Genomic DNA, 27,309 nt, shown 5'->3' on the forward strand with positions numbered 1-27,309 from the left:
TTCCAGACAGAATTTTGAGGCAGAATGTTTTGCCTGCAACAATCTTCGTGTGAACATTCCGTAAGAAAGATTTCACTCCGTTTGCATCATTCTGCTTTAAGGTACGGCCCTCCTGCAGATGAACCCCATTCTGCATACATACAAGATACAATTTAGGGCTAGTGGTTCTAGTCCCATCCAAAGTAAGCTTCATTCTTGTTCTAATATTCCATGCAAAATTGTTGTTCGATTTTTCTCAGCATTTTTGTTATTCTTACAAAAATGTTCCCTGGGTTGTTTTGACCTTCCTTCTCTGAGAAGAAGTATGAGAACACCTACAAAGAAGACTTAAGATTTATTAAAGTATGGTAAATATAGCTGATCTGCAACTTAACTGTCTCTGGCTTGTGACCAGACACAACACTTGACCTTTCAATACTTGTTTTACCGGCATCATCATGGTTTTCTCAAGAAGTGTGAAAACTGCACATAACCTCTTGTGAAAATAATGGGAAATAGGAGTGGGAGAAGATGGCTCGAGCCAGAAATAATATCACTTAAATTTTTTCTACAAGTGTTTAAATACGATAGGTCAGCAAGGAAAAAATGTGAGGAAAAATAAAAGCAGTTAGTTTAAAGTCACATTGACAGCTGCGTAAAATGAATGACCACACAGCTGCATGGTCTACATACCGTTTGATTTCTCCGTATGTACTGTACGTATCTCATCCATGCTGCTTTTCGGCATGGATGGGCACCGCTGAGTGGGTAAGTCAACAATTAAGTGTATACAACTTTTAGCCCCCAAAGACCTCATCTATGGGTGTACTTTCAAGACAAAGTTGGCTCATTAAACTAACCCTTTAGGGCTTTGGCCACACAATAACAAATACAACATTGTCCTAGAGCAATATTGAATCCTGTTGTGGCCTATGTCCTAGGCATTGCTTCCTAACCATCCATAAATGGGGGTATTACAATGTGGCAGCTGTGCGTGTATTCCAGTAACATGGATAAGATAACAACCCTCAAAATATTCTCATAGTGACACTACTGTGGCCCCCATGGACATCATGGCTCCTAAGACTCCAGATATCACCATGTATCCACAGGGCAAATAGTTGCTATGTAATGGCTCCAGCCCCCTAACCCTTACCTGTGCCGCCTCTTGGTTATTGAGTCAGCTATTTTGCCCCTCTATTGGGTGGTAGGTTTTAGGAATGGCCCCACCCTTCCTGCCTCTCATTTTCCGATATTGCACTGTCAACCCCTCCAATTGGCAGGTATTACAATCTCCCCTCTCCCTAAAAAAACAAAACATGAAATCTTACTCACCCATCTCACCTCAACAATACATGGAAATATTAATGTAGTGGTTCCTCATAAAATAAAAAAAAATGAAAAAACCAATAGTAAATATTAGTCAGTGAGTTGTTTGTTAGGAAGCTGGGTACTGCCAACATGGCTGCCATTTTCCCTAGCTTGTCTTGTCTTCTGAATGAGCTGACAGTTCTAGAAATAAAGTAATAGTAAAAAAAAAATGCTTGAAGATTATCCCTGTCACATGCAAAATTCTTACTTTAACAGCTTAACCGTGGAAGAACACATTCTGTTTTATGCTCAACTAAAGGGTAAATCAAAAAGCCAAGCTGAAAAGGAACTGGAAGTAATGCTGGAAGATATTGGAATTCCTCACAAAAGGAACGAGGAAGCTCAGAACTTGTCAGGTTTGTGTCACATTTTCATGAGCATATCGCTCAGTAGTCAAACATGGGACTTCTAAAATGACATTATACCCTAATATACCCTTAAAGTTCATCGGAAAAAACCTCAGGCTTGAGCTCACAATCCCAGAACATAATTTACATGTATAAGTGTAGATATAATATGTTGGCCACAAAGATTTAATTGTAATATATCTATAAGTAGAGGCAGAATTAGGGGTGTGCATCAGCCACTCTTGTTGAAAGACCCACCACCACCACTTCTCAACCCACAATTGTATAGCAGCATTATGTAACCATTGTACAGCGCTGTTGCTAGATTACTTCGTGTTTCATGTGTTATTTCGTCACTGTGTGATGGTATTAGCACTGGGGTCCTAGGTTTATTTCTAACCAACAACCTTATCTGCTTGGAGTTTATATGTTCTCCCCGTGTTTGCATAAGTTTCCTTCAGGTACTCCAGCTCTTCCCACACTCCAAATACATACAGATAGGGTATGAGGGACAGTGAGTGAGGACAACTTCTGTACAGCGCTGTGGAATATGTTGCTGCTATATAAGTAGTAGATATACATAATCTATAATTATTTGAGCACTGTGTAATGGTATTTACTTAGTCATTGTTTGGCATTCCTACTTAGCACAGTATATTATTTTTGCAGTGTATGGGGGTGGCGGCGGTACTGTAAAGGATTGCTATTTAGACAGCTGGATGGATGTTATTTGGCCAAGTTATGGCACTGTTTTTTGAGCACCATGCTTTATGACACTGATATTTAGACACTACGTTATAGGTATTTGTTTATTGGATGACAGTACACTATACAAGAGCGCCAACAGAAGGTACTGCTTAGGGCACAACAGAGCGTAAGGATGCCAGTGTCTATCAATGGAGAGATAGATAGATAGATAGATAGATAGATAGATAGATAGATAGATAGATAGATAGATAGATAGATAGATAGATAGATAGATAGATAGATAGATAGATAGATAGATAGAAGACAGAGGGAGTAGGATCATATATCTGAACTGTATTCTGGTCTTACTACCAACCAACCTGGTTTGTGACCACCATGACACCAATATACTCTTTGCTTTGAAAACATGGAAAATTGGGGCACCAGCATACTACTTTGTGAAATGATGTTCATCCAGAAAGCTTGCGATATGTGGGGGTGGTTTCCAGTATAGCCTTCAATGTATCTTTCTGTCAAGCAATGTTTTTGTTTAATTATAGGTGGAATGCAAAGAAAACTATCTGTTGCCATGGCATTTGTTGGCGAATCTAAAGTTGTGGTTTTGGATGAACCCACATCTGGTGTAGACCCTTATTCTAGACGATCCATTTGGGATTTGTTGTTAAAATACCGATCAGGTAGGCCCTATTAGACTTTTATAACTATCCAATGTATGAAAAATACTCAGACAATAATAGTGAATTGTGGCTAATTATTTATGGTTATTTTTACAATATATGTTCTGTATGTAAACTATACACAGCTGAAACATGTTTCTCAGAAGATATTATATATGTGGGTAACAGTTATTGTTCCCAGGCAGGACCATTATTCTCTCTACTCACCACATGGATGAAGCTGATCTCCTAGGGGATAGAATTGCAATCATTTCTCAAGGAAAGCTTTACTGCAGTGGATCACCCTTATTCCTGAAGAACTGCTTTGGAACAGGCTTCTACTTAACCCTGGTCAGGAGAATGAGAAAGGTGAAAGACCCAGTAAAGAAAGATTCCGTAAGTTTATAAATGTTTTCCTCTACAGACACTACTCAATTTACCCCCAAATGTAACATGGCATGTTCTTCCCGGTCTTGTATTTTACAATGACTTATGGTATTCACCTTCATTCTTAGGCTTCCTGTCGCTCTGACTGTTCCTGCCCTTGTCCAAGTTGTGCTCCTAAAGCCAAAGAAGATCCTCTGGAGCAAGAGTTAGATGGTAAGATGTTTTTATGATGTTTCGGAAGAACTGTGAATGGATTCCCTACATACTGATAAAATAGGTTCACCACATTAAATGCCTTTTTTTGTGTGGCATGCAGTAAGTTCCTGCATAAAGACGACAGCTTTTGGTCTCTGTTATACATACGGCAGTCATGTATATGCACAATTGCAATGCAAGGAAAACATATGTGCTGCCCTCTTTGTCTTGTGTCCCCTCTGACTTCTGTCCCAGGATTCTGTCCAAACACAGACTCTACAGTGCTGAAATTTTTGAATAAAGCTTGCCCAGAATGCAAACAAGTACCAAGAGGGGAGCCCTATTTTGATTTGTCATGAATTTGGAGAAGAAAGCAAAAAACGCACGGCGCCACATAGTGCAGATCACCAAAAGTAATGGAATAACATAGAGGAAAGTCAATTGAGCTCACTTCTTGGTGTTGTGCTAGCACAGGCACAACGCTGTTGTAGACTTATAATGAAATAGGTATCATTAGACCGCTACAGCCAGGTCCCATCCGGAGGTAAATTATTTGCAGGAAGAAAAAATTGGTGGACAATAAACGATGACACTTGGCCTTATGAAGATGCTGGTTCAGCGTTGAAACGCGTAGTCTTTTACAATAAATTATTTATTTTTGTATTTCAAAACACTGGAACTGCTTCTACCTTTTTTTTTACCAGCAATGCCGTTTATGGTCCACCAAATTTTTCTTCCTGCATATATATATTGTCATGGATTTGACATGATTCATGGATCTGCCAATTTCTTCACCATGGAGTTCAGAGCTGCAGCACAAAAAATATTCAACATTTTGTGATTATTTCCCAACTCAATATACGTATAGAGAAATCTAACGGCATTTGCCACCGTGCCACCACACACTTTGCTGTTTCTCTCTGGGTAAAAATAGTGCTGGGTTATCAAATATTACTATTCCATTCTTACAGGTGATATTCCTGGACTGACTGAGTTAATTCATCATCATGTTCCTGAGGCAAAGCTCATAGAAAGCATTGGGCAGGAATTGATTTATCTACTACCTGGTAAAGATTTCAAATACAGAGCCTATGCCAGTCTGTTCAGAGAGCTGGAGGAGACTATGGGGGACCTGGGACTGAGCAGTTTTGGAATCTCGGATACACCATTGGAAGAGGTAAACCAATATAAGTGAATTGTAGTACTGTGCATATCACTTAAACATGCAATATATAGTTTTGATAAAAAAAAATATTTTGTATAAGTGTATATATTTGCATCTGTTTTTAGTGTTTGCACTGTAAGGGTATGTGCACACAGTAGCAGGCTTTTACGTCTGAAAAGACAGACTGTTTTCAGGAGAAGACAGCTGCCTCGTTTCAGACGTAAATGCTCCTCCTCGCATTTTGCGAGGCTTCTCTGACGGCCGTAAATTTTGAGCTGAACTTCATTGAGTTCAATGAAGAACGGCTCAAATTACGTCTGAAAGAAGTGTCCTGCACTTGTTTTGACGAGGCTGTATTTTTACGCGTCGTCGTTTGACAGCTGTCAAACAAGGAAGCGTAAATGACAGGTTGTCTGCACAATACGTCGGCAAACCCATTCAAATGAATGGGCAGATGTTTGCCGACGTATTGTAGCCTTATTTTCAGACGTAAAACGAGGCATAATACGCCTCGTTTACGTCTGAAAATAGGTCGTGTGAACCCAGCCTTAATATGTGAATCCTATGTGTAGCCTTGAATTAAAAAGTGTGTAGGGGTTCTGTTTTTCTTTCCAGTAATATACAGATCCCCAGAGAAAAGATACTCTACTGTTAAAAATGAATGAGATCAAACAAAAGATCTAGAACTTGTCAAAAAAGCAAAAGTTATAGAAAAGACTGTTGTTAATACGTCCTTATAATTTCCGAACTATACCCACAGTTCCCACACAATAGTACTGTTATAGACCCCAAAAGAAGACACAACATTTTTTTTTAAATATTTATCTCTACAGATCTTCTTAAAAGTTACAGCAGATTCAGTGACTGGAACAGAAACTCCAGGTATTGGCTTCTTCTCTATTACTTGGCAAAATATTATTGAATACATTTGAAAATTAACCAGAGTTCCTACAAACTACATAGTTCTTTTGGGTGATCTAAATTCTTAGAGTTTTATCATAACTTATTTTTCTTCCAACACCTACTTCCCAAAATATCATGGGACTTAACCCTATGAAGCAAGGGAGGATGTAGAATGTCTAAGTAAATTTTTTGAAATGGTATTATAAATCTTTCTTATTTCATTGGACCATTTTTCCATATCTAGTAAAACTGGGTGTTTGGGCAGAGAATGGTTCTCTGTCGTAGAGAGATAGAGTGCTACCACAGATCTAGATCAGTATGGTGCGTGGAGAGTCATGTTTAGTATCTATGTTGTTCATAGAAAGCAAATGATGTTCCCCCTCTGGTCAGGGGGTAAGAGGATGAATAATGACTAAAGATGGACTTACACACCACGCGTTTGAAAAATCGTATATCAGATCATTCGTACAAATCATCCGACCATCAACATGATGTACTGAACTGGCAGATCAGAAACATAGTCTTAAAAAAAAGTGTTAGAAAAACAAAATGTGCCAACCAGGTCATACAAATATAAATTTTCGTTGATTACCAGCATGAAAAAATCCAACGTGACTGATTACCTTTTCGGAAGACATTGGGAAAAATTTCAGCCAACTGTAATCTAGTTGGTATGGTCAGCTTTACTGATTGTTGGTATCACTTCGTAATATGCCTTTCTATTGCCAGTGCCACCTACAATCTATAATTGAATTACTTTTATATTTTCTATTGGATTCTTTAATCTAAATAAGTCTTCAAAATGAATACCCTAGGCTAGCTGATTTAGCTTCATTTTAAGATAGTCTTAAAGCATTATTACCTTTCATTATATCATTGCTCCAGATCCCAGTGACAATACATGTATTAGCAGTTTTTATACAGTTCATGAGTTTATGAATTGCTCTACTTTTTTACTTTTGTTTCATCTGATCTTAACACCAGAGGAATGGATGTTACAGCAAAGGAAATCCAGAACCAGTCTAGCAGTGGATCACAAGTCAACAGTTGTCAATATCGATAATAAAGGTGATTCAGGCAGAATAAGATGGGTAAACTGATTGGAATGTCTGTTCTTGCTCATCTTAACCAGCAATTACCGGATTATGTGAAGGTTTATTCCCTTCACTCGGGAACACGTACAGCATTTCTTATAAAGAACATTCCTCTTTTGTCTGTGGTCTGTGAGGTTACAGGGTACAAGTTCTATTAGGTCGATCCTCTGTGAGGGGCACTGGTTAATCTCTATAATTCAATATTTTACAACTATAGCGTTAAGGGGCTTTACGCTGGGGGATTATCAGGCAGACGAGCTTCATAGAACGATCAGCAGATGAACGAGCAAACGTTAAAAAAGTAAAGTATTATTGTTGTCGGCAGCACAACTCCCTGTGTAAACAGAAAGACATGGTGCCGACATGATACTAATGTATGGGGACGAGCGATCGGAGTAACGACTGCTCGTCCCCATCCATAGCTACGTGTGACAGGAATGTCTCGTTGATCGGCGCTCGCTGCATCGGCCGATTATTGGCCGGTGTAAAAGGGCCTTAGGTGCTACATTTCGGATAAACTCTTTTATTAACACCAACATTTCTACAGACTTTGTGTTTGAAGATTAACACATTTCTCTGATAACAGCCTTCAGGTGGTTCTCTTTTGACTACTATTTCTCTAATGCCTATTATGATTTCTCTATGATTCTTGTGTTGCCTTTTATGACTATGTTGGATAGATTTGGTTACACTGGGATTCATAATATGGTTTTCAGTATTAATATTATATTCCCAAGTCTAGCTTATTATTACAAAAATAATGGTTTGGCTCCCTCACTTTCCTATAATATTTTATAGTAGCAAATATATTCTTGAATAAAGAGTAGTTATTAGTGAGCAGATCATAAATGTTAATATTTTATAATAAAAGACACATATAGAGTCAGATTGTAAAATGACTGTGGGAATAAGTACATTTATGTTCTGTTTGGAAGAACAATTAACAATACAGTAGATGTCAAACTTCTTGTAAACAACCAGACATTCTCCAGTTTACCCATGCTTATCTATTACCTGGAACAAAATGCTTGCAAGACATTCCTAGGTGTATCTTCTGCTTCTGCTAATTTTGCATGTATGGTGAGGCATGCAAACTATAGACTAAAAGTGGGCATGGCCTGCAGATTAAATGATTGCCTATGTTATGACTATTATTAGATGCACTAGCCCGCTTACCACCTACAAATGCTACAACCATGCAGTCTAAGTATTAGAACAAGTATTAGTGAAATAGAGGTTTACTCACAATCAACACAATATTGTTCAAGGCCAACATCTAGACCATGTGCGTGTACCTTATATGCCACAGTGAAATTAAAGTTTTTTTGGGAGATTTTAATATTGATGTTTTATCCTTAGGATAGACCATTAATGTTTGATCGGTTGGGGTCTCACTCCCAGCAACCCTACCAATCAGTTGAATAAAGGAGCTGCAGCTCTCCAGCTGGAGCTGCAACCCCTGCCTTGTTAACCCAGTCACAGCGCCATACATACAGTTGTGGCTGTGCTTGGTACTACAGCTCAATCCCATTCAGGTGAATAGGATTCAGCAGCAGTGCCAGGCATATCCAAAACCGTATGTATGACGTACCAGGGAAAACAATGAAGGAGAGTCGAAGCTCCAATTCCTTCATTCCACTGATCAGAAATATTGATGGCCTGTCCTAAGGATAAGCCATGAATGTTAAATTCCCAGGAAAAACTCCTTTATTTGGCCACTTTTCTTGTATAATCCCTGTATTGCATATGATAAAATGTACAATTATATTTGTTTACAAAAAACATTTGTGTGGGTTCCAGTGCCTATCCCAGTGCAGCCTTTTAGGGTACCTGCTTTTTCTCTTATTATTTGCATAGCCCAGAATGAACTATGCCAAAGTGTATTGTATGTATGCTGTTGGCCAAATAGCTTTCTGCCCTTAGTTACAATTGCCTAAAATTATGTTGTGTTTTTCTTATTTTGTGCACTGAACTGTGTACATTTCTTACGTAAATATAATTTTATTATTTTCTATCTTCCAAACCAGACCAAGCTAAGTGTTTGAGAAAAGAGCCCCAGAGAGGTGGGGATGAAAAGGTTGAACCTGATTCCTGCAATGATCAGGCTGGTCGTACAGAAACTAAAGGCAAAGGATCCCGGCAGATAAAGGGCAGTGATCTTCTGCACCAACAATTTAAAGCCCTTCTTATTAAACGTTTCCAACATGCAACTCGCAGTCATAAAGACTTTCTTGCCCAGGTAATGTCCCTCCTCTTATCCTCCCTGACTCTTTTCCCGTCTACCCCCTTCTTTACTTTGTTCCTTGCCTAAAGTCCTCCAATCATTACAAAATAAACCACAATCCATCCTTAGGCATCTATACATGTATATAAAATGGTGGCACCATCCAACATAAGGTCGCCCTGGATATAGTGCAGTCAGAAACATATATAAACTGCATATTTTGGGGCTTTTTCCTTTCATACTCTCACCATACTTGTGGAGTGGATGAGCTGTTCCTGGTGTGATGTCAGAGCTGTGCTATATGGTCTGAGCCAATTAGATGCCTCCCCTCTGCTGCTTCCTCTCTCTCCTTCACAGCATGAGTCTCACACACAGGCTGATCCTCCTCCTCCCTCTTCCCCTCTCACATCTGATTCTCAAACAGACACTGAGGGAGATAAACTGCTAAAGCTTTTCTCTCCATTAATTAACTCTGCATGGCATTGCATTAATTTGAGTGGATTTCTGCAGTATATGAACACCTATTGTGTTATGCTGTGCCATATTTCTCATTCTTGTGCACACTAATCTTTTCTTTGACAATGTTACCTTTAACTTTCTGCAGATTGTGCTTCCTGCCAGCTTTGTGCTGCTGGCTCTAATCTTTACTCTCATTGTTCCTTCGTTTGGTGAATACCCCAGTTTAACACTTCATCCGTGGATCTACGGACAACAGTATAGTTTTTTCAGGTCAGTGAAACCTGTAAAATAGTGATATCCCCACATTATATTCCAGAGGCAGGCAACATGGCATTGAAGAATCATATTTTGCCATCAAAGTTTCCTTGCATAGCCCTTACAAACTGTTTCTCTAGCAGTTTAGTTAATAAATAGCCATAACTTGTGCTTGTTGGAGATGGCATTTCTACATTGCTGCTCCGAGCTTGCAAAGGATTTCCGGGAGTAAAACATTGAGGACCGATCCTTAGGATAGGCAATCAATGATTGCTCGGTGGGGGTCCACATTCAACCCAGATCCGACCTAGTGGAAATATGTCCATATGTTAGAAACAATGGTTTTAGTTCCAGAAATATAATGAGAATTTATTTAACATCTTTTATGGCCGGCTTTTATTGTCAATATGATATACAAGTATTGTAACAGTTTAGTAAATTAGCTATAAATGAGTCATAGTGCATAATTTTACTACTTTGCTGCTCATGCCATATTATAACATCTGACAAATCTCTGATTTTGAGGCCTCATCAATATCTTACTTTTTGTGTTTAAGGTTTGTTTTGTTATATTTTCTAATTTAAAGCTTATGTACACCTTCAAAATAGTTTGTGTTTCAAAAAAAAATAAAAATAAAATTTGTATCAGTGCGTTTGGTGCAACTGTCTAAAAATACATTTTATTAAAAAATATTATTTCTTTTTAAAGAATTTAGAGATATTTAAAATTAATTGGTTTATTTTATCACAACTCCTTTTAGTAATGAGCAGCCGGGCAGTGAGCAGGTAGTGCCCATATCAAATGCATTCCTGAATAGTCCGGGCTTTGGAACTCGCTGTATGAAAGACCTGTCTCTAGGGTAAGAAATAAGTGTATACAATAACAATGAATATGGATTTGTTTTTTGACTGCTGTGTAAGAATTTAGTGCAAAACTCAGAAATCTCTAGCAGTGGTAAGTCAGAATCAGCTAAATTTTTCTTTTAGAAATGCCAAAGACATTTCACTACTGATCAGAATTGCTTTATTGCTTTTTCAGTTCATTAATTTGCATAGAACGAGCAAGGTAAATCAACAATGGCACCCACAGATGTGATTAAAAGAAAGCATCTCATAGATGTTCTTTCTTATAGGGTCCATGTGGTGATAATTTCCCTGCCGCCAAACAGACTAAAAGAGATTGTCCGGGCATGGGGCGGCTTTTTGTACTGATGACCTTATCGGACCCTGCCCCGATCAGCTGCTCCGGCTGCCTCTAGGCACCGGCTATCCGTGCCGGAAGCAGATGGCTCTGGTCACAGTATAGCGGCCATGCTGCAGTATTGCAGCTCTGCTCCTATTCACGTGAATAGGAGCAGAGTTACAGTTCTGCAGCACGGTCCCTATACATTGTACGGAGCCATCTGCTTCCGGCACGGAGCACTGCATAACATCCGGTGCCCCCCGAGGCAGCTGGAACAGCTGATAGGTGTGGGGTCCAGGTGTTATACCCCCACCGATCATATATAGGTCATCAGTAGGAAAAAACATCCTGTGCCCTTTAAAGGTTGTCTTTACCTTTGAACATCACTTTAATATTTAGATATATAATGAATCTAAATAAAACTTTGAGTAACTTTTGTAAGTACATTGCTTAATATGTACTGATTCTACAGTACAACCTATATTATAGTCCAGAAATATGCACCGTAAGAGGAAGAAATGCTCTTGAATATGCCGGACTCATTTCTAGCGGCACATCCCAGGCTCTGTATGCAAAGTTCTTAAACACGGCTTCACTTTAGAAAATAAGCTGAATTCAGGGTGTCTGTCACTACATTATACTGCCTTTAGTGAGGGCAGCATAATGCGGATCACAGGTTCCCTTTAATACTAGGCACTTTACAGTAGGAAATGCTAATTGCCCCACTGCAGTATAGGAGCTGAGCAAAGTTGTCAGGGAGTTGTTAGTCAACCAGCTATTTTACTTTTTCCGGTAGCAGCCAGCAGAATTGTGAATGCAGCTCTGAATTAAAGATAAGAAATACAGTGTATTTACAAATTAACTTTTATGCGGATTATAGCTATATAAAAACTGTGAAATTCAAATTACGTTGAGTTTAGTCTCATAAATATAAGTAATATAATATTTTTTCTTTCTTAGTGAAAAGTACCGCTGTACAAACACATCAAATGAGTGGATCATCCCTACCGTGTCTCCAAGTGTCACCAATATACTGCTAGCTCATGAGTGGACTCCTGATAATCCCTCCCCATCATGTACATGTAGTACAAATAAAAAGCTGATAATGCTACCAGAATGTCCAGAGGGGGCTGGAGGTCGACCACCACCACAGGTATAGTTCTGAACATTCCTAGAAAATAACAGAAAACCTAAAGAATTTACTCCCCACAATTGTATACTTCTTACTAGTAGTGATTTATTAGATCATAATTATTTATTAGATTTTCATTATTAAAAATAAAAAATCATGCTAACAAGAGGCCTGTATATGGCATTGGTTGTGATCAACATTATGAATTTTTATTGCATTTTCCTATTTTCTCAGAGGATCCAACAGAGCTCCGAGATTCTGCAGGACCTCACGGAACGAAATATTTCAGATTATCTCATCAAAACATACCCCACTCTGATAAGAAGCAGGTGCGGTGGACATCACATTGATGGATAAATCTGTTTAGCTCTAGTACAGATCTATAGTAAATTATCCGGTTCCCTGTGTTATACATATAATGAAGTTCTACACAATTGCTAGGTACACTCCTTTTTGTGTTTAGGTACACCATGAGCGCAGAAAGTTAATAATTTACAATACTCTTTATGTTGCCACATAAAGATATCAGAAGTAAAGCGATTATTAGTAAATGTCTATTGGCCAGTTATTATAAAAGGGACTTTATCTAATGTGGCCACAAAAATAAATAATCCTGGTTAAAGGTGACCTTGGATATTTATAATCTCTTGGATAGGAGTTATTGCACCAAAAATTCAGAAAGCTTGAACGTAACTCAATAAATTAAAAGAAATTTCCATGCACATTAATAATGGTTTAAATTAGTATAATATGATATAGAGTAGATATGGTCTGGTCAGGGCCTAGAATGGCCTTGAGCCAAAAGCAAAGTAGGGCCCCCCACTTTTAGAAAGTCTTCCCATTGATTTAAATTCTGCATATGTAAAATAATACCTCCATATAATACTCAAACAATTCCTCGATCTGATATTCAAATAATACTACCATAGAGTGCCCACATAACACTGCCAATTATTGTCCACACAAAACTGCAATTCATTGCCTAAAGAAAGATGCTATTCAGGGTCCAAGTAATACTACCATGCTATTGTCTAAATAATATTCCCATACAGTGTCCAAGTAATACTGCAACATACAGCCCACATAATACCACAATTTAGTGCCCAAATAATATGCATTGTGCAAATAAAACTCCCTTAAAGAACCCATTTAAGTCCGGCATATAGTACCTATATAATACTGTGATTAAATCCAAAAATAATACATACATACATACATACACTGCTCAAAAATACAGACTTTGTAGCCAAAACTAAGTTTCTAGTTTTCAACTGGAAATACGTACATTTGTAAAAAAAAAAAAAAAAGTTATTTAACATTCCTTTCAATGATCTTCTAGTGATATTTCCACATAGTAAATAGCTAAATATATTGAGCTTAAAGAGGCTCTGTCACCAGATTTTGCAACCCCTATCTGCTATTGCAGCAGATAGGCGCTGCAATGTAGATTAAAGTAACGTTTTTATTTTAAAAAAACGAGCATTTTTGGCCAAGTTATGACCATTTTTATATTTATGCAAATGAGGCTTGCAAAAGTACAACTGGGCGTGTTTACAGTAAAAGTACAAGTGGGCGTGTATTATGTGCGTACATCGGGGCGTGTTTACTACTTTTACTAGCTGGGCGTTTTTACTTCTTTTACTAGTTGGGCGTTAGGAATGGGAGTGTATGTTGCTGAAGAATCTGCATCATCCACTTCTGTTCGTTAACACCCAGCTTCTGGCAGTGCAGACACACAGCGTGTTCTCGAGAGATCACGCTGTGACGTCACTCACTTCCTGCCCCAGGTCCTGCATCGTGTCGGACACATCGGCACCAGAGGCTACAGTTGATTCTGCAGCAGCATCAGCGTTTGCAGGTAAGTAGCTACATCGACTTACCTGCAAACGCCGATGCTGCTGCAGAATCAACTGTAGCCTCTGGTGCCGATGTGTCCTCGCTCGTCCGACACGATGCAGGACCTGGGGCAGGAAGTGAGTGACGACACAGCGTGATCTCTCGAGAACACGCTGTGTCTGCACTGCCAGAAGCTGGGCGTTCTGAAGAGATGAAGAGAAGTGGATGATACTTCTATACACAACGCCAGCTAGTAAAAGTAGTAAACACGCCCCGATGTAACACACATAATACACGCCCAGTTGGACTTTTACTTTAAACACGCCCAGTTGGACTTTAGCAAGCCTCATTTGCATAAATATAAAAATGGTCATAACTTGGCCAAAAATGCTCGTTTAAAAAAAATAAAAACGTTACTCTTATCTACATTGCAGCGCCGATCTGCTGCAATAGCAGATAGGGGTTGCAAAATCTGGTGACAGAGCCTCTTTAAAGACGGTCTGTCACTAGTTTAGTAATGCACTATATCCTAGATAATCTAGTAGGTGCTGCCACACTGATAATGATAGTGAAAATTGTGTCACAAAAAGGTTATTATTTTAAAAGATATGAGTTTTTTTTCTTCTAAATATACAAATGAGGCTATACTAGACAAGTGGGCGTCAACACCAGCGATTCCCCTGAGGTGGAGCTACCTCACAGCCTCTGACGTCGTCCTATCAGCATGAAGCTGCTTCACACAGTGTGAGAGACTGAGGCTGGAGGGAAGGAGGATCACTTCATATAGCCATATCTCTGGCTGTGGACCACCTAGAACAGCGGCTCCTGTGTCATATGAAAGATCTTTCATATGACACCAGGATCGCAGTTCTAGCTGTGAAACAACCGAGGATCTCACCAGTTGAAAACAGTCGGAAATGGAAGCTGTATACTATATGATCACGCTGTGTTGCTGGGCAGGGGAGGGGGAGAAGCTGTGTGCTGATTGGACAGCATCATACAGAAAACATTACACCGCCTGGAGTGGAAAAAAAAGAGTCACATCCTATTTGGCTATTAGAGCCACATCAGCATATTTAGAAAAATGCTCAGAACTTTGCAAATAATAAACGTTTTTGATTAAAAATCACACTGTAGTTATCAGCCTCAAAGCGCCTATTAGATTAGTTAGGAGATAGGGAATTAATAAACTACTGACTGAGTTTCTTTAATGTGCTATGAACCATTAATGTAATAAGTAGGAGACAGACAGTCAAAACTCTTATCACCTCTCCTCGTTCCTGCAGCATGCAGTCCTCTTCGTTCTGTCGCCAGTCATGTCGGAGTTAGGAGGGTTGCATGCTCCAGGACCTATGGGAGTTGAGTATGTAGTCAGGACATAGCACTCGGGAGACTCGCCTGCTCTTCCAGGAGTCTGGGAGGTGTCCCCTTTTTTCGGGAGCCCCCTGAACACTCCAGGAGAGTTGGCAAGTGTGCTGTAGTCCTTTTGTTTCTTTCCTAATTTATTTCAAGATCAGTCATCTGGTCAGAAGTGTCCAATAGCTGGGTATTGTATGTCTATACATGTATGACTTCAGTTATTATTTTTATTAATGTAATACACTTTATACATACATAGCATTTGTACAATTTTAATGTCTGTTACAACATATGCATACATTTTATAATTTTTGTATTTATTTTAGTTTGAAGAGCAAATATTGGGTCAATGAACAAAGGTGAGAGTCATATGTATAGTAAGCACTTAAAAGACGCCAAACAGCCCGAAATCTAGACCTTTGTAGTAAAATTGCAGGAAGTATAGAATCATTGGTAAGAGTGATTGCATGCAATTTTTGCTTCTCAATGCGGTGTTAGCAATGCTGGGGCTACAATGCACTATTCTCTCAAGTCGCAATTTATTACAAGTCATTGTGAAGATTGTGCAAATAACTTTGAGACTTACATTGATTTCTATTGAAGTGTGATCTCATGCCATGCAAAGGTTGCAGTCAACTGCAGCTGATTTTTTGGATCACAAACATTGTGCGACAAACTGAGCGCACTCCTATGGCCATTGTGCAAGATATTTTACAAAAACAGATCATTATAAAGAAAGAATTATTACCTTTTAGTTGTGATCGGGGCATAGTATGGTCAGTATTGACCTCTAGTGGTAGTTATGGAAAATGTACTGTGTAAAATAGAGCTAAGCCACCTGTAAACTAAAAGTTTTGATACGTACCACTTCTTTTAAATAGGTTGTCCCATCTCGAAAATAGGGCACAGGGACATCATAGATGGGGGTCCTGACTTGATGAGAAGATGTATTGCATTACATGTAATTCTAAATTTTCCTAGAATAACCACACTTAGCTTAAATGAAAAGGTGATTTTATTCTGAGAAGGGTTTGTCCAATTGCCAAACCCCCTAAAGTCTTTTCCACCCTAACCTAAAAAACTATCTTGTAATGGTACTTCAACACAGAAGACATGGTATCCATTATAATGATGAGAGATAACAAGTCGGAAATAGCTAAAATATAGACTGGAATTAGGGGTGCGGTACTTAAGGGATGTATCTATGCTATACAAAATAGTTTTTCTAACTTGACCGAGTAAAGTACTGATTTTTCTTTCTGGTCTGCACCATGCAAACCGGCCAATGCTGTCTTCCTTCCTTCCTACAGCCAATAGTGTGCATTGAATTTACACAATTGACTTCATCTATTCCCTGTAGATATGGAGGTATTTCTGTTGGTGCAAAGCTTCCTGTGCTTGATGTGCAAGGAGAAGTGATTGCAGAGTTCTTCAGTCATCTGGGTCAAATGACCAATGTATCTGGAGTGAGTAAGACATGAAATGTTGGAGTGAGGAAATAAAAGGATTGAATCAGGATTCTTGATCATTCCTGATTCTATAATTGTGTTTCTGGCAGGGCCCTGTTTCCAAGACCATATCACGAGAACTGCAAGCTTTCATAAAGTATCTGGAAACTGAGAATAACATCAAGGTACAAGACATATTCACTGATGACATTAAAAGACTGAGATGAAACATGTTTGGCCTATAGAAGGCCAATTGTAGAATAAACGGGACCCTTGAATAAAATTCAATTTGATGTTTTCTCATTAGTGCTTGCTGACATCCAGTTTTTCACTAAAAGTGAACTTGCCTCTACTACCTAAAGGCCCTTTTACATGGGCCAATTATCGGGCAAACGCTCGTTCATATAACACTCGTTGCCGATAATTGCCCTGTGTAAACAGGGCAGCGATCAGCAGATGAACGAGCGAACGCTCGTTCATCTGCTGATCGAATAGTTTAAAGGGGGTTTTACACATGGCGGTTATCGGGCAGATGAGCGTTCAAGGCTCATTGCCGATAATTGCCCTGTGTAAACAGGGCAGCGATCAGTGGATGACAAGCAAATGGTCGATCATCTGCTGGTCATATCGTTTAAAAGATTATCATTGTCGGCAGCACATCTCCCTGTGTAAACAGGGAGACGCGCTGCCGACATGATAATAAGGTATGGGGACGAGCGATCGGAGTAACGACCCCGTTGATCGGCGCTCGCTGCATCGGCCGGTGTAAAATGGCCTTTAGATGGCTAAAATATTATCGTTGTCGGCAGCACATCACCCTGTGTAAACACGGAGACGTGCTGCCGACATCATAATAATGTATGGGGATGAGCGATCGGAGTAACCACTGCTCGTCCCCATACTATTTCCTTGTGAAAGGAGCAAACGAGCGCCGATCAACAAGCTGTCTCGTTGATCGGCGCACGTTTACACGGCCCAGGTCGTGTAAAGGCCCTTTTACACCGTCCGACACTCAGCCGGTGCAGCAAGCGCAGATCAATGAGACATCGTTGATAGGCGCTTGCTTGCTCCTGTCACATGGAGCTATGAATGGGGATGAGTGGGAGATGTGCTGCCGACAACGATAATCTTTAACGTTTTTAAAACGATACAACCAGCAGATGATCGAGCATTTGCTCGTTCATCTGCTGATCGCTGCCCTGATTACACAGGGCAATTATCGTCAACGAGCGTTATATGAACGCTCGTCTGCCTGATAATCGTCATGTGTAAAACCCCCTTAAGAGGACCATAGGACTTATTTATGTGCATGTTGTTAATTATATGTCTAGCAGAGTAGGACTAAAGGGGGTTTTACACAGGACGAGCGGTCATATAACGCTTGTTGGCGATAATTGCCCTGTGTAAACAGGGGAACGATCAGCAGATGAACGAGAAAACGCTCGATCATCTGCTGGTCGTATTGTTTTAAAAAAGTGAAATATTATCATTGTCGGCAGCACATCTTGGTGTGTAAACAGGGAGACGCATTGCCGACATGATAATAATGTATGGGGACGAGCGATCTAAGTAACGACCGCTCGTCCTCATCCATAGCTCCGTGTGACAGGAGCAAACGAGCGCTGAGCAACGATGTCTGGTTGATTGGCGCTCGCTGCACCGGCCGCTTATCGGCCGGTGTAAAGGGGCCTTTACCTGGGAGGAGTTGATTGTAGAGTCAGTACAGACATATAATACAGACATATAATATATAAGCAGCATAACAATGTGTTTTCTTCTCAAGGTTTGGTTTAATAACAAAGGCTGGCATGCTATGGTTATCTTCATCAATGTTGCCAACAATGCAATTCTCAGAGCCAACCTAGGGGAGGATAAAGACCCTGAAGAGTTTGGCATAACCACAATGAACCATCCACTGAATCTCACCAAGGATCAGCTGTCAGAGGTTACTGTGTAAGTACAGAGCAGGAAATTTCTATCAAGCATTTCACTGGGAAAAGTAACATACAGTTTTCCAACCTAACTTATGGTCTTTAACAACTCGGTCTGCAAGGTATGTAAAGCATGCTAAAGCAAACTATTCCTACTCCACTACATCAAAGTATTCTAAATATAACAATAGGGCGCACAAATAAATGATTAATGTATGTGACCGTCAAAATCCTTAACATTTTCCAGATCTTGTCCCCGCCATAACAATCTCTCTGAAACTTTAAGCCTCTCTAAAACTATACATATATATATAAATAGTTAAAATCCTCTTAGGGTATGTGCACACACAAAATTAAAAACGTCTGAGAATACGGAGCTGTTTTCAAGGGAAAACGGCTCCTGATTTTCAGAAGTTTTTTAATCAAAGTCGCGTTTTTCGCAGCGTTTTTAACAGCCGTTTTTGGAACTGTTTTCTATAGTCTGAAAAACGGCTCAAAAAACGGCTGAAGAAGTGACATGGCCATTTTGAAAAACAGCTGCGTAAAAAACGCCCTGTCGGAACTGAACGCCGTTTTTCCCATTGAAATCAATGGGCAGATGTTTGGAGGCGTTCTGCTTCCGATTTTTCAGCCGTTTTTCGGAATGTTTAAAAAAAACATCTGAAAACACTACGTGTGCACATATCCCAAGGCATTAATAGGGCAATACAGTGTTCAGGAAAAGTGTGTGTGTGTTGCGTTTTTTGCGGCAGAATCGCTGCTTTTCCACCACAAAAAATCGCATCATCTGCTATTTGTTGCAGGTTTTACCTCCCCATTGAATTCAATACAATACAATTTATTTAAGAAACGCACCGCAGGTAAATTTCTGAGCCTTTTTTCCTCTCATTATTTACGCAGCGTGTGGATGAGATTTGTTCAAATCTCATCCACTTTGCTGCTACTGTATTCTGCTGCGTATTTTCTGCAACTAAATCAGTTGCGGAAAATACGCAATATTTACGCTACGTATGAACTTACCCAAATGGTATAATATAGTGCCCAGATAAGAATTACCATTCAGTGCCCAGAACACTGCAGTGCCAAGATTAATAGTGTCACATAGTGCCCATATAAATAGTGCCATACGGTGCCCTTATATTTTCATAAGGGCACTGTATGGCACTATTTATTTTGGCACTATATGAAGTGTGGTTAATCACATTGTATTGTTCTGGAAACTGAATGGCACTACTTATAAACTCAGTGCCCAGATAGACAATGCCATACAGTGCCCAAATAAATTTTACTGTACCTATATACATCAATGAAATGACAAATTTAACCAACAACATTTTCAGTAATTGTAACATCCACATCGGAAGAACCTGGGCAAACTTGCAAAATCCCATCTTTGAGTCAACTGCGGACATCCTTTATATACAAACCATATATACCTCAATTATCTTTCGTTATATTGTGCCTACATAAAGAATGAAATGGTCATCAAATAGAAACGACATTCACTCCTAAAATCAGTCTAGTCACAAAACGTACTTTCGGACAATGTATGTCACTCTGAACAAATGTTTCCTTTCCAGGCTGACTACTTCAGTGGATGTGGTAGTAGCGATTTGCGTGATATTTGCAATGTCTTTCATCCCAGCAAGCTTTGTGCTATATTTGATTCAAGAAAGGGTTTCTAATGCCAAGCACCTTCAGTTTGTCAGTGGTGTGACACCAGCAGTTTACTGGATCACCAATTTTACTTGGGATATAGTAAGTACAAGCACTTTACATTTTTTTATCACAGAGAATTGTGGTTTATGTGTTTTTCAACTGTACCTGCCTATATTAAAAACGTGTTCAATGTTCCATTGTCATATCTACATCCGTGGTATATTTATTATAGCATTCTCCATTTACCGCTTACCCTGTCTATCATATTATCCAGGGACTTATCCTTCCACAATCAAGGACTTTGTGTCATTTTAATCAAATGTCAATATTCAATAAGGTCGTTTTTTTTAGGTGATTTCCTGGCAGGAAAAAGTTGCACATTTTGGCGCACGCCTGTTTTGCACAAAAAAAAATCTACTTTTTTCGATTTTTCACCACTTTTGACACTTAAAAAAAAGGGAGTATGCTTAACGGAAGGGGCAGGGCCACAGATTTACTATAATTGACACCATAAATTGTTATAAATCATAGCGGAAATCTATGCCAGCTCGTAGCTGGTGTAGATTTCAGTTTCTGGCGCATGGGCACTGTCCCTTTGCGACAAATTTATTAAGAGACGTGTGCTTCTTTATAAATTTAGTGCAGGTTTCTCCAGCAGGCTTCTGTTTAAGACTGGATCATGAAACCCCAGTCTTAGTAAATTTCTCCCATTGACAGGACAGTAATCAGCATCAGGAGCAGGACCCCCTTTGATTTACTATGGGACCCCTTTCATCCATGCTTTATCATTAAAATAATAAAGCATGGATGAAAAGGGCACCATAGTAAATCAAAGGGGGTTCTGCTCCTGATGCTGATTACTGTCCTCATGCTAAATTGGGAATCAGAGCTGTGCGGAGGCCTCAGCCTCCCCTCTCTGTGTACCCCCTGATGTTTGTAGACGGGTGCAGTGCAGGTTTTGGTATCAGTTCTTCCTTCTTGCTCACTGCTAAAAGAAAGAAGAGAGAGAGATGGGAAGGGACTACAGCAGCTCTGGGAATACGTTTCCTACAGGCTCATTGGAAACAATGATGCCTTTTATGTATCTGGACAATAATCACATTAAATTGTGCAATAGTCACTTCTAATCTTCTTTTCCCAGGCAAACTATGCTATAAGTGTAGCCATGGTGGTGTTAATATTCATCGGGTTTGAAAAGAAAGCGTATACTTCCTCCACTAACCTACCAGGGCTCATAGCTCTGCTCTTCTTCTATGGGTAAGTAATGCTGTCATACTACACGAAATAATAGTATGAGCAATACTATTCATACAATGTACAAACTCGTCCATTCCACAGTGTCCAATGTACAAAGTCGATGTTACCCTATAGACCTTATTATCCTATAGAATCTCGGAGTGTAAAATATACACACCAAATCTTGGTGTATACAATGAAACCCAATGTATTTGGTTAGTGGATACAACCCTGCCACTATGCTTTCACATATCTAGTACTTTGTTATGAAGTACCAAGCGCTCAGGTTGGCTGAACGTGACTATTCTCAATTGACATATTATCATTACTATGTTCTTGGGGACCGAAAGTGCATCATTCACAAGTGGATGCACACATGTAGGCTTCGTGTATTAATGGAGCATTATTACAGTTGCTAGTTGAAAAACTATCACTAAATAAAACTCTACTTCTCTGCCCTGTGATAATACGTAATTTGGATTATAATTGGAAGATATTTGCTGCTTTCTCCAAAATGTTTTTATGTGATATAAATGATGAATGATACGAAAATATTTTCATAAAAAAGAAAACAGTCCAATAATAGAAATAGCAATGCCGAGACACACTAAATATCTCCATTTTGTATTTTCACAGATGGGCTGTAATCCCTATGATGTATCCCGCATCGTATCTTTTCAATGTGCCAAGCACGGCCTATGTTGCTTTATCTTGTATGAATCTGTTCATTGGCATAAATAGCAGTGCCATTACCTTCATTCTGGATCTTTTTGAGAATAACAGGGTAAGTAAAACTGAAAATGAAAAACAACTTTCATCATTAGGTCAATAAAAGTCTTTGAGCTTCATTTATTATGATTTACAATATTAACAATAGGATTGATTTTACCACATTATTTGGGGTTTTACATTTTGTGAGGTTTTGTGTATTTTCTTTTATTCCTTTTAGGCTCTATTAAAGTTCAATGAGAAGCTGAAAGATATACTCTTAATCTTTCCACATTTCTGCCTGGGACGAGGACTCATTGATTTGGCAATGAATCAAGCCGTGACCGACGTGTATGCCCGCTTTGGTAAATGCATTGATATTCCATTGGGGTTAGCAAGGGAAGGAATCACAGCAACTCTGAAACAAAGTGGTAGACCACGTAAAGTTACAGAGTGGGCTCGCTGAGTGCCAAGGCGCATAGAACATAAGAGTTGCCAATGCTCTGTTGACTCAAAAATTGCAGAGTTCTTAACCTCCCCTGGCATTAAAATACGCACAAAAACAATGTGACGGGAGCTTCAAGGCATGGGTTTCCATCAAACACCTTTGGGATGAACTCGAACGGAGATTGACAGCCAGGCCCTTTCACCTCAATGTCTGACCTCACAAATGTTCCTCTGGATGAATGGGCAAAAGTTCCCACAGACAAACTCCAAAATCTTGTAGAAATCCTTCCCAGAAGAGTGGAAGTTGTTTTAGATGCAAAGGGGAGACAAACTCCCTAATAATAGCTATGGATTTAGAAAGGGATGTCATAAAAAGCTCCTGTAGGTGTAATATGTAGGTGTCCAAATACGTTTGTCTATATAGTGTGTGTGTATATATATATATATATCTCTCTTTCGTGCCCACATAATGCCATGTTGTGTCCACATAGTGCCAAATTGTGCCAAGAGAGCATCATACATGACCAAAATAGTGCCATATTGTGCCCGCATACAACCACACAGTGCCCAGAGAGCACCACACTTTGCCAACATAGAGCCATACTTTTCTCACATAGAGCAATGTTCCACACAATGCCGAACTTTGCCTACATAGATTCAAACAGTGCCTACCTAGTTTTCAGACTGCCGTACTTTGACCACATAGAACCAAACATGCAAAACAGTGTTCAGAAATTGCCATACAATGGGCAAATAATAAATTATAGTGCCTACTTACTGTCTACAGCCCCACATTCAACACCCTCGTCACAGAGCATGCACCACTTACTTCATCCACCTCATACCTGCGTTGACTCAACTCTCCTGCACAGTGTAATAATTCGGGCCTGTTCACATCAGCGTAGTCTTTCGTATACTTTGCTAATGGTTTCCGTTTGCCACCTTTCCGTAAGGGTTCCGTTTCTTTGGCAGTCGACTGCGCTATTGTTTCCGTCAACAAAACGGAATCCTTTCACAACGGTGACAGACGGAAAACATTAGCAAAGTATCCGTCACCATTGGGATCAATGGTGATGCAAACGGAAGCTATGGTTTACGCTTGCCTTTCCGATGAGGGGTCCCCCGATGGAAAGCTCCAATGGAACCCCTCAACGGAAAGACCATGCTGATGTGAACAGGCCCCTATTTATTTTGTATTGCTTATGAAGCACTAACATATTCTGCACCTCTGTACAGAAATTGTTACATCAGAGTTAGGCTGACCTCTGCTAGCACCTATTAGTAAAATTAGTAATGTCTCATTGACCTTACTAGTCTTACAGAATTACGTAGTCCCAACTGTCTGAATTTTTGGATCTCACTATTGGGACAATTATATCAATGATACCGTTTTTATTCTTCTGTTCGGGGCACTTTATGCTACTGTTTATACCAATGCAATTATTATTTCTTGTAATCCATCATAAATTGACCTATCATGTTGTGTTTTATTCAGGTGAAGAGCATATAACAAACCCTTTTCAGTGGGAGTTCCTCGGAAAAAATATCTTTGCAATGGGAGTTGAAGGAGTTGTGTATTTTGGCTTCAACCTACTTATTCAAAACCGTTTCTTTCTCAGCACATGGTGAGAAGTAAACTATCATACTAACAGATAAGACTGTATATGGTGGAGATAAGCAACAGAAGCAACATTTATTAAACTAATGATTGTTCTAGTGCATTAGAGTTTTCTCCAGCATGTATATGACTCTTAAAGAGGCTCTGTCACCAGATTTTGCAACCCCTATCTGCTATTGCAGCAGATAGGCGCTGCAATGTAGATTACAGTAACGTTTTTATTTTTAAAAAACTAGCATTTTTGGCCAAGTTATGACCATTTTTGTATTTATGCAAATGAGGCTTGCAAAAGTACAACTGGGCGTGTTTACAGTAAAAGTACAACTGGGCGTATATTATGTGTGTTCATCGGGCGTTTTTACTTCTTTTACTAGCTGGGCGTTAGGAATGGGAGTGTATGATGCTGACGAATCAGCATCATCCACTTCTCTTCGTTAACACCCAGCTTCTGGCAGTGCAGACACACAGCGTGTTCTCGAGAGATCACGCTGTGACGTCACTCACTTCCTGCCCCAGGTCCTGCATCGTGTCGGACGAGCGAGGACACATCGGCACCAGAGGCTACAGTTGATTCTGCAGCAGCATCAGCGTTTGCAGGTAAGTAGCTACATCGACTCACCTGCAAACGCCGATGCTGCTGCAGAATCAACTGTAGCCTCTGGTGCCGATGTGTCCTCGCTCGTCCGACACGATGCAGGACCTGGGGCAGGAAGTGAGTGACGACACAGAGTGATCTCTCGAGAACACGCTGTGTCTGCACTGCCAGAAGCTGGGCGTTCTGAAGAGAAGTGGATGATACTTCTCGTCAGAACGCCCAGCTAGTAAAAGAAGTAAACACGCCCCGATGTAACACACATAATACACGCCCAGTTGGACTTTTACTTTAAACACGCCCACTTGGACTTTAGCAAGCCTCGATTGCATAAATACAAAAATGGTCATAACTTGGCCAAAAATGCTCGTTTTTTTAAAATAAAAACGTTACTGTAATCTACATTGCAGCGCCTATCTGCTGCAATAGCAGATAGGGGTTGCAAAATCTGGTGACCGAGCCTCTTTAAGGTCCTTTTGCACAGGCCAATATGGGTCGTGAAAACAAATGCCGATCAACAAGACAGCTTGTTGATCAGCGCTTGTTTGCTCCTTTCACAAGGAGCAATGATTGGTTATGTATGGGGTCGACTGATTGTTACTACGATCACTCGTCCCCATGCATTTGCATCATGTTTGCACAGGGAGATGTGCCGCCGACATTGATAAAATGGTGTCCTTCTAAGAACACCATCTTGTAGAGTTTTTTACTAATAGTGGACACATTAACAGAGGTTTCCGCAGTATGTAGTCTTCAGTAGGTCTTTTGCTGTTACCCTTTTGTTCTTTCTTACCTCTTTCAGGATTGTCCGTTGGGCTCTTGGAGTGTTCTTAACAAGGACGCCCACTCTTAGGGTATGTGCACACACACTAATTACGTCCGTAATTGACGGACGTATTTCGGCCGCAAGTAGTGGACCGAACACAGTGCAGGGAGCCGGGCTCCTAGCATCATACTTATGTACGATGCTAGGAGTCCCTGCCTCGCTGCAGGACAACTGTCCCGTACTGTAATCATGTTTTCAGTACAGGACACTAGTTCCACGGAGAGGCAGGGACTCCTAGCATCGTACATAAGTATGATGCTAGGAGCCCGGCTCCCTGCACTGTGTTCGGTCCGGGACTTGCGGCCGAAATACGTCCGTCAATTACGGACGTAATTAGTGTGTGTGCACATACCCTTAGGGAGAGTAAGAACAGTTCTGAATTTTCTCCATTTGTAGACAATCTGTCTAATAACTGTGGATCGATGTACACTCAGGTCTCTAGCAATGCTTTTATAGCCTTTTTTTTTTTTTTTTCGCTTTATGCATCTCTATTACCTTTTTTTCTAAGGGTTACTGAAAATTTTTGCCTAACTAATCTTTCTTTAGAAGAACATATTTGTCAGTAACCAGGCTTTGTGTGTCTTTATTGAATGGGTAAAGCACATGTCAAACCCACCTCCTTAATTAAAACACCTTTTGCCAATTAGCTCTTGGAGAAGTCATTAACACAGAGGTTCACTTACTTTTTCTCCCTGCACTATACTTGTTTGCTCAATGTGCTTAACAAAATACATGAACAGTACAACTCGTAGTGTTTTAAGTTTTTATGTAGTTTGTGTATAATTGTGACTTAGATAACATTCAGACCACATTTTTTAGGTAATCAATGCAGAAATCCACGTAAGAGTACACTTAATTTTTCTTGCAACTGTACCCTAAAATGGTGCCAATAAAAACTTCAACTTGTCCTGCTAAAAACAAGCCCTCAGACAGCTACATTGACAGGAAAATAAAAAAAAGTTATGGCTCTTGGAATTCAACTATGAAAAAACGAAAAAGATCACAGTCCTGAAGGCCCAAAATAGACTGGTCCTTAAGTGGTTAAGGAATAAAGGCAGGCCAGATAAGTCACACCAATTAGAAGCCATAAAAATTGCAAAAAGATATCTTCTGACATGTGATGACCCTTTATGTCCTGGATGGGCATAAGGTCTGAGGACGTATTGGTGTCTGTTGGACCATCGGTGCAAGAGAGACATCCGCTATAAGTTACCTTGTTGAAGACTGGACAACCTAGTGCTTGTGAACGATACAATTTACCATGGACATTAAAACTTCTAGGAATTCTATAGTGATTTACAGTTCGGTTCAGTAGAACTACCAGGGAAATCGGGTACATAAAGAGTCTAAAATCTATCTGTATTATGGTCATGTGAAATCAGCTTATAGTTTATTGTAATAAAATATTGTCTTATGAGTTTATCACACCAGGAATACAAATTTTCTCGTTGATTTTAATGTTTACTACAGGTTTGCAGAACCTCCAAAAGATCATATCGAAGGAGAAGATGAAGATGTTGCACAAGAGAGACAGAGAGTGATGAAAGGTGGAGGGAAGAATGATATATTACGACTAAAGGAATTAACAAAG

The 27,309-nt window shown here is 39.7% G+C and overlaps 1 protein-coding gene across 4 annotated transcripts in view; it reads left to right on the plus strand.

Moving 5' to 3' along the window:
* ABCA4 (ATP binding cassette subfamily A member 4) overlaps positions 1–27,309 on the plus strand; it is a 134,047-nt gene that overhangs the window by 82,543 nt on the left and 24,195 nt on the right. For 3 of the 4 annotated variants that reach the window (XR_012849982.1, XM_075833185.1, XM_075833187.1), the window contains 22 exons: positions 1,567–1,706; positions 2,945–3,082; positions 3,264–3,457; positions 3,577–3,661; positions 4,615–4,820; positions 5,642–5,690; positions 6,696–6,779; positions 8,833–9,044; positions 9,634–9,758; positions 10,505–10,603; positions 11,887–12,079; positions 12,293–12,387; positions 15,580–15,612; positions 16,614–16,719; positions 16,812–16,886; positions 18,485–18,654; positions 20,213–20,390; positions 21,433–21,548; positions 22,164–22,311; positions 22,477–22,600; positions 24,178–24,307; positions 27,189–27,309. Coding sequence is in view for 3 of the 4 variants with exons in the window: in XM_075833185.1 (XP_075689300.1) it covers positions 1,567–1,706; positions 2,945–3,082; positions 3,264–3,457; positions 3,577–3,661; positions 4,615–4,820; positions 5,642–5,690; positions 6,696–6,779; positions 8,833–9,044; positions 9,634–9,758; positions 10,505–10,603; positions 11,887–12,079; positions 12,293–12,387; positions 15,580–15,612; positions 16,614–16,719; positions 16,812–16,886; positions 18,485–18,654; positions 20,213–20,390; positions 21,433–21,548; positions 22,164–22,311; positions 22,477–22,600; positions 24,178–24,307; positions 27,189–27,309 (2,821 nt within the window). In the remaining variant the exon portion in view is untranslated. The remainder of the gene's footprint in view (positions 1–1,566; positions 1,707–2,944; positions 3,083–3,263; positions 3,458–3,576; positions 3,662–4,614; positions 4,821–5,641; positions 5,691–6,695; positions 6,780–8,832; positions 9,045–9,633; positions 9,759–10,504; positions 10,604–11,886; positions 12,080–12,292; positions 12,388–15,579; positions 15,613–16,613; positions 16,720–16,811; positions 16,887–18,484; positions 18,655–20,212; positions 20,391–21,432; positions 21,549–22,163; positions 22,312–22,476; positions 22,601–24,177; positions 24,308–27,188) is intronic. The other variant, XM_075833188.1, reaches the window with a different exon arrangement.

This window comes from Rhinoderma darwinii, chromosome 7 (assembly GCF_050947455.1).
Source record: "Rhinoderma darwinii isolate aRhiDar2 chromosome 7, aRhiDar2.hap1, whole genome shotgun sequence".
NCBI lineage: Eukaryota > Metazoa > Chordata > Amphibia > Anura > Rhinodermatidae > Rhinoderma > Rhinoderma darwinii.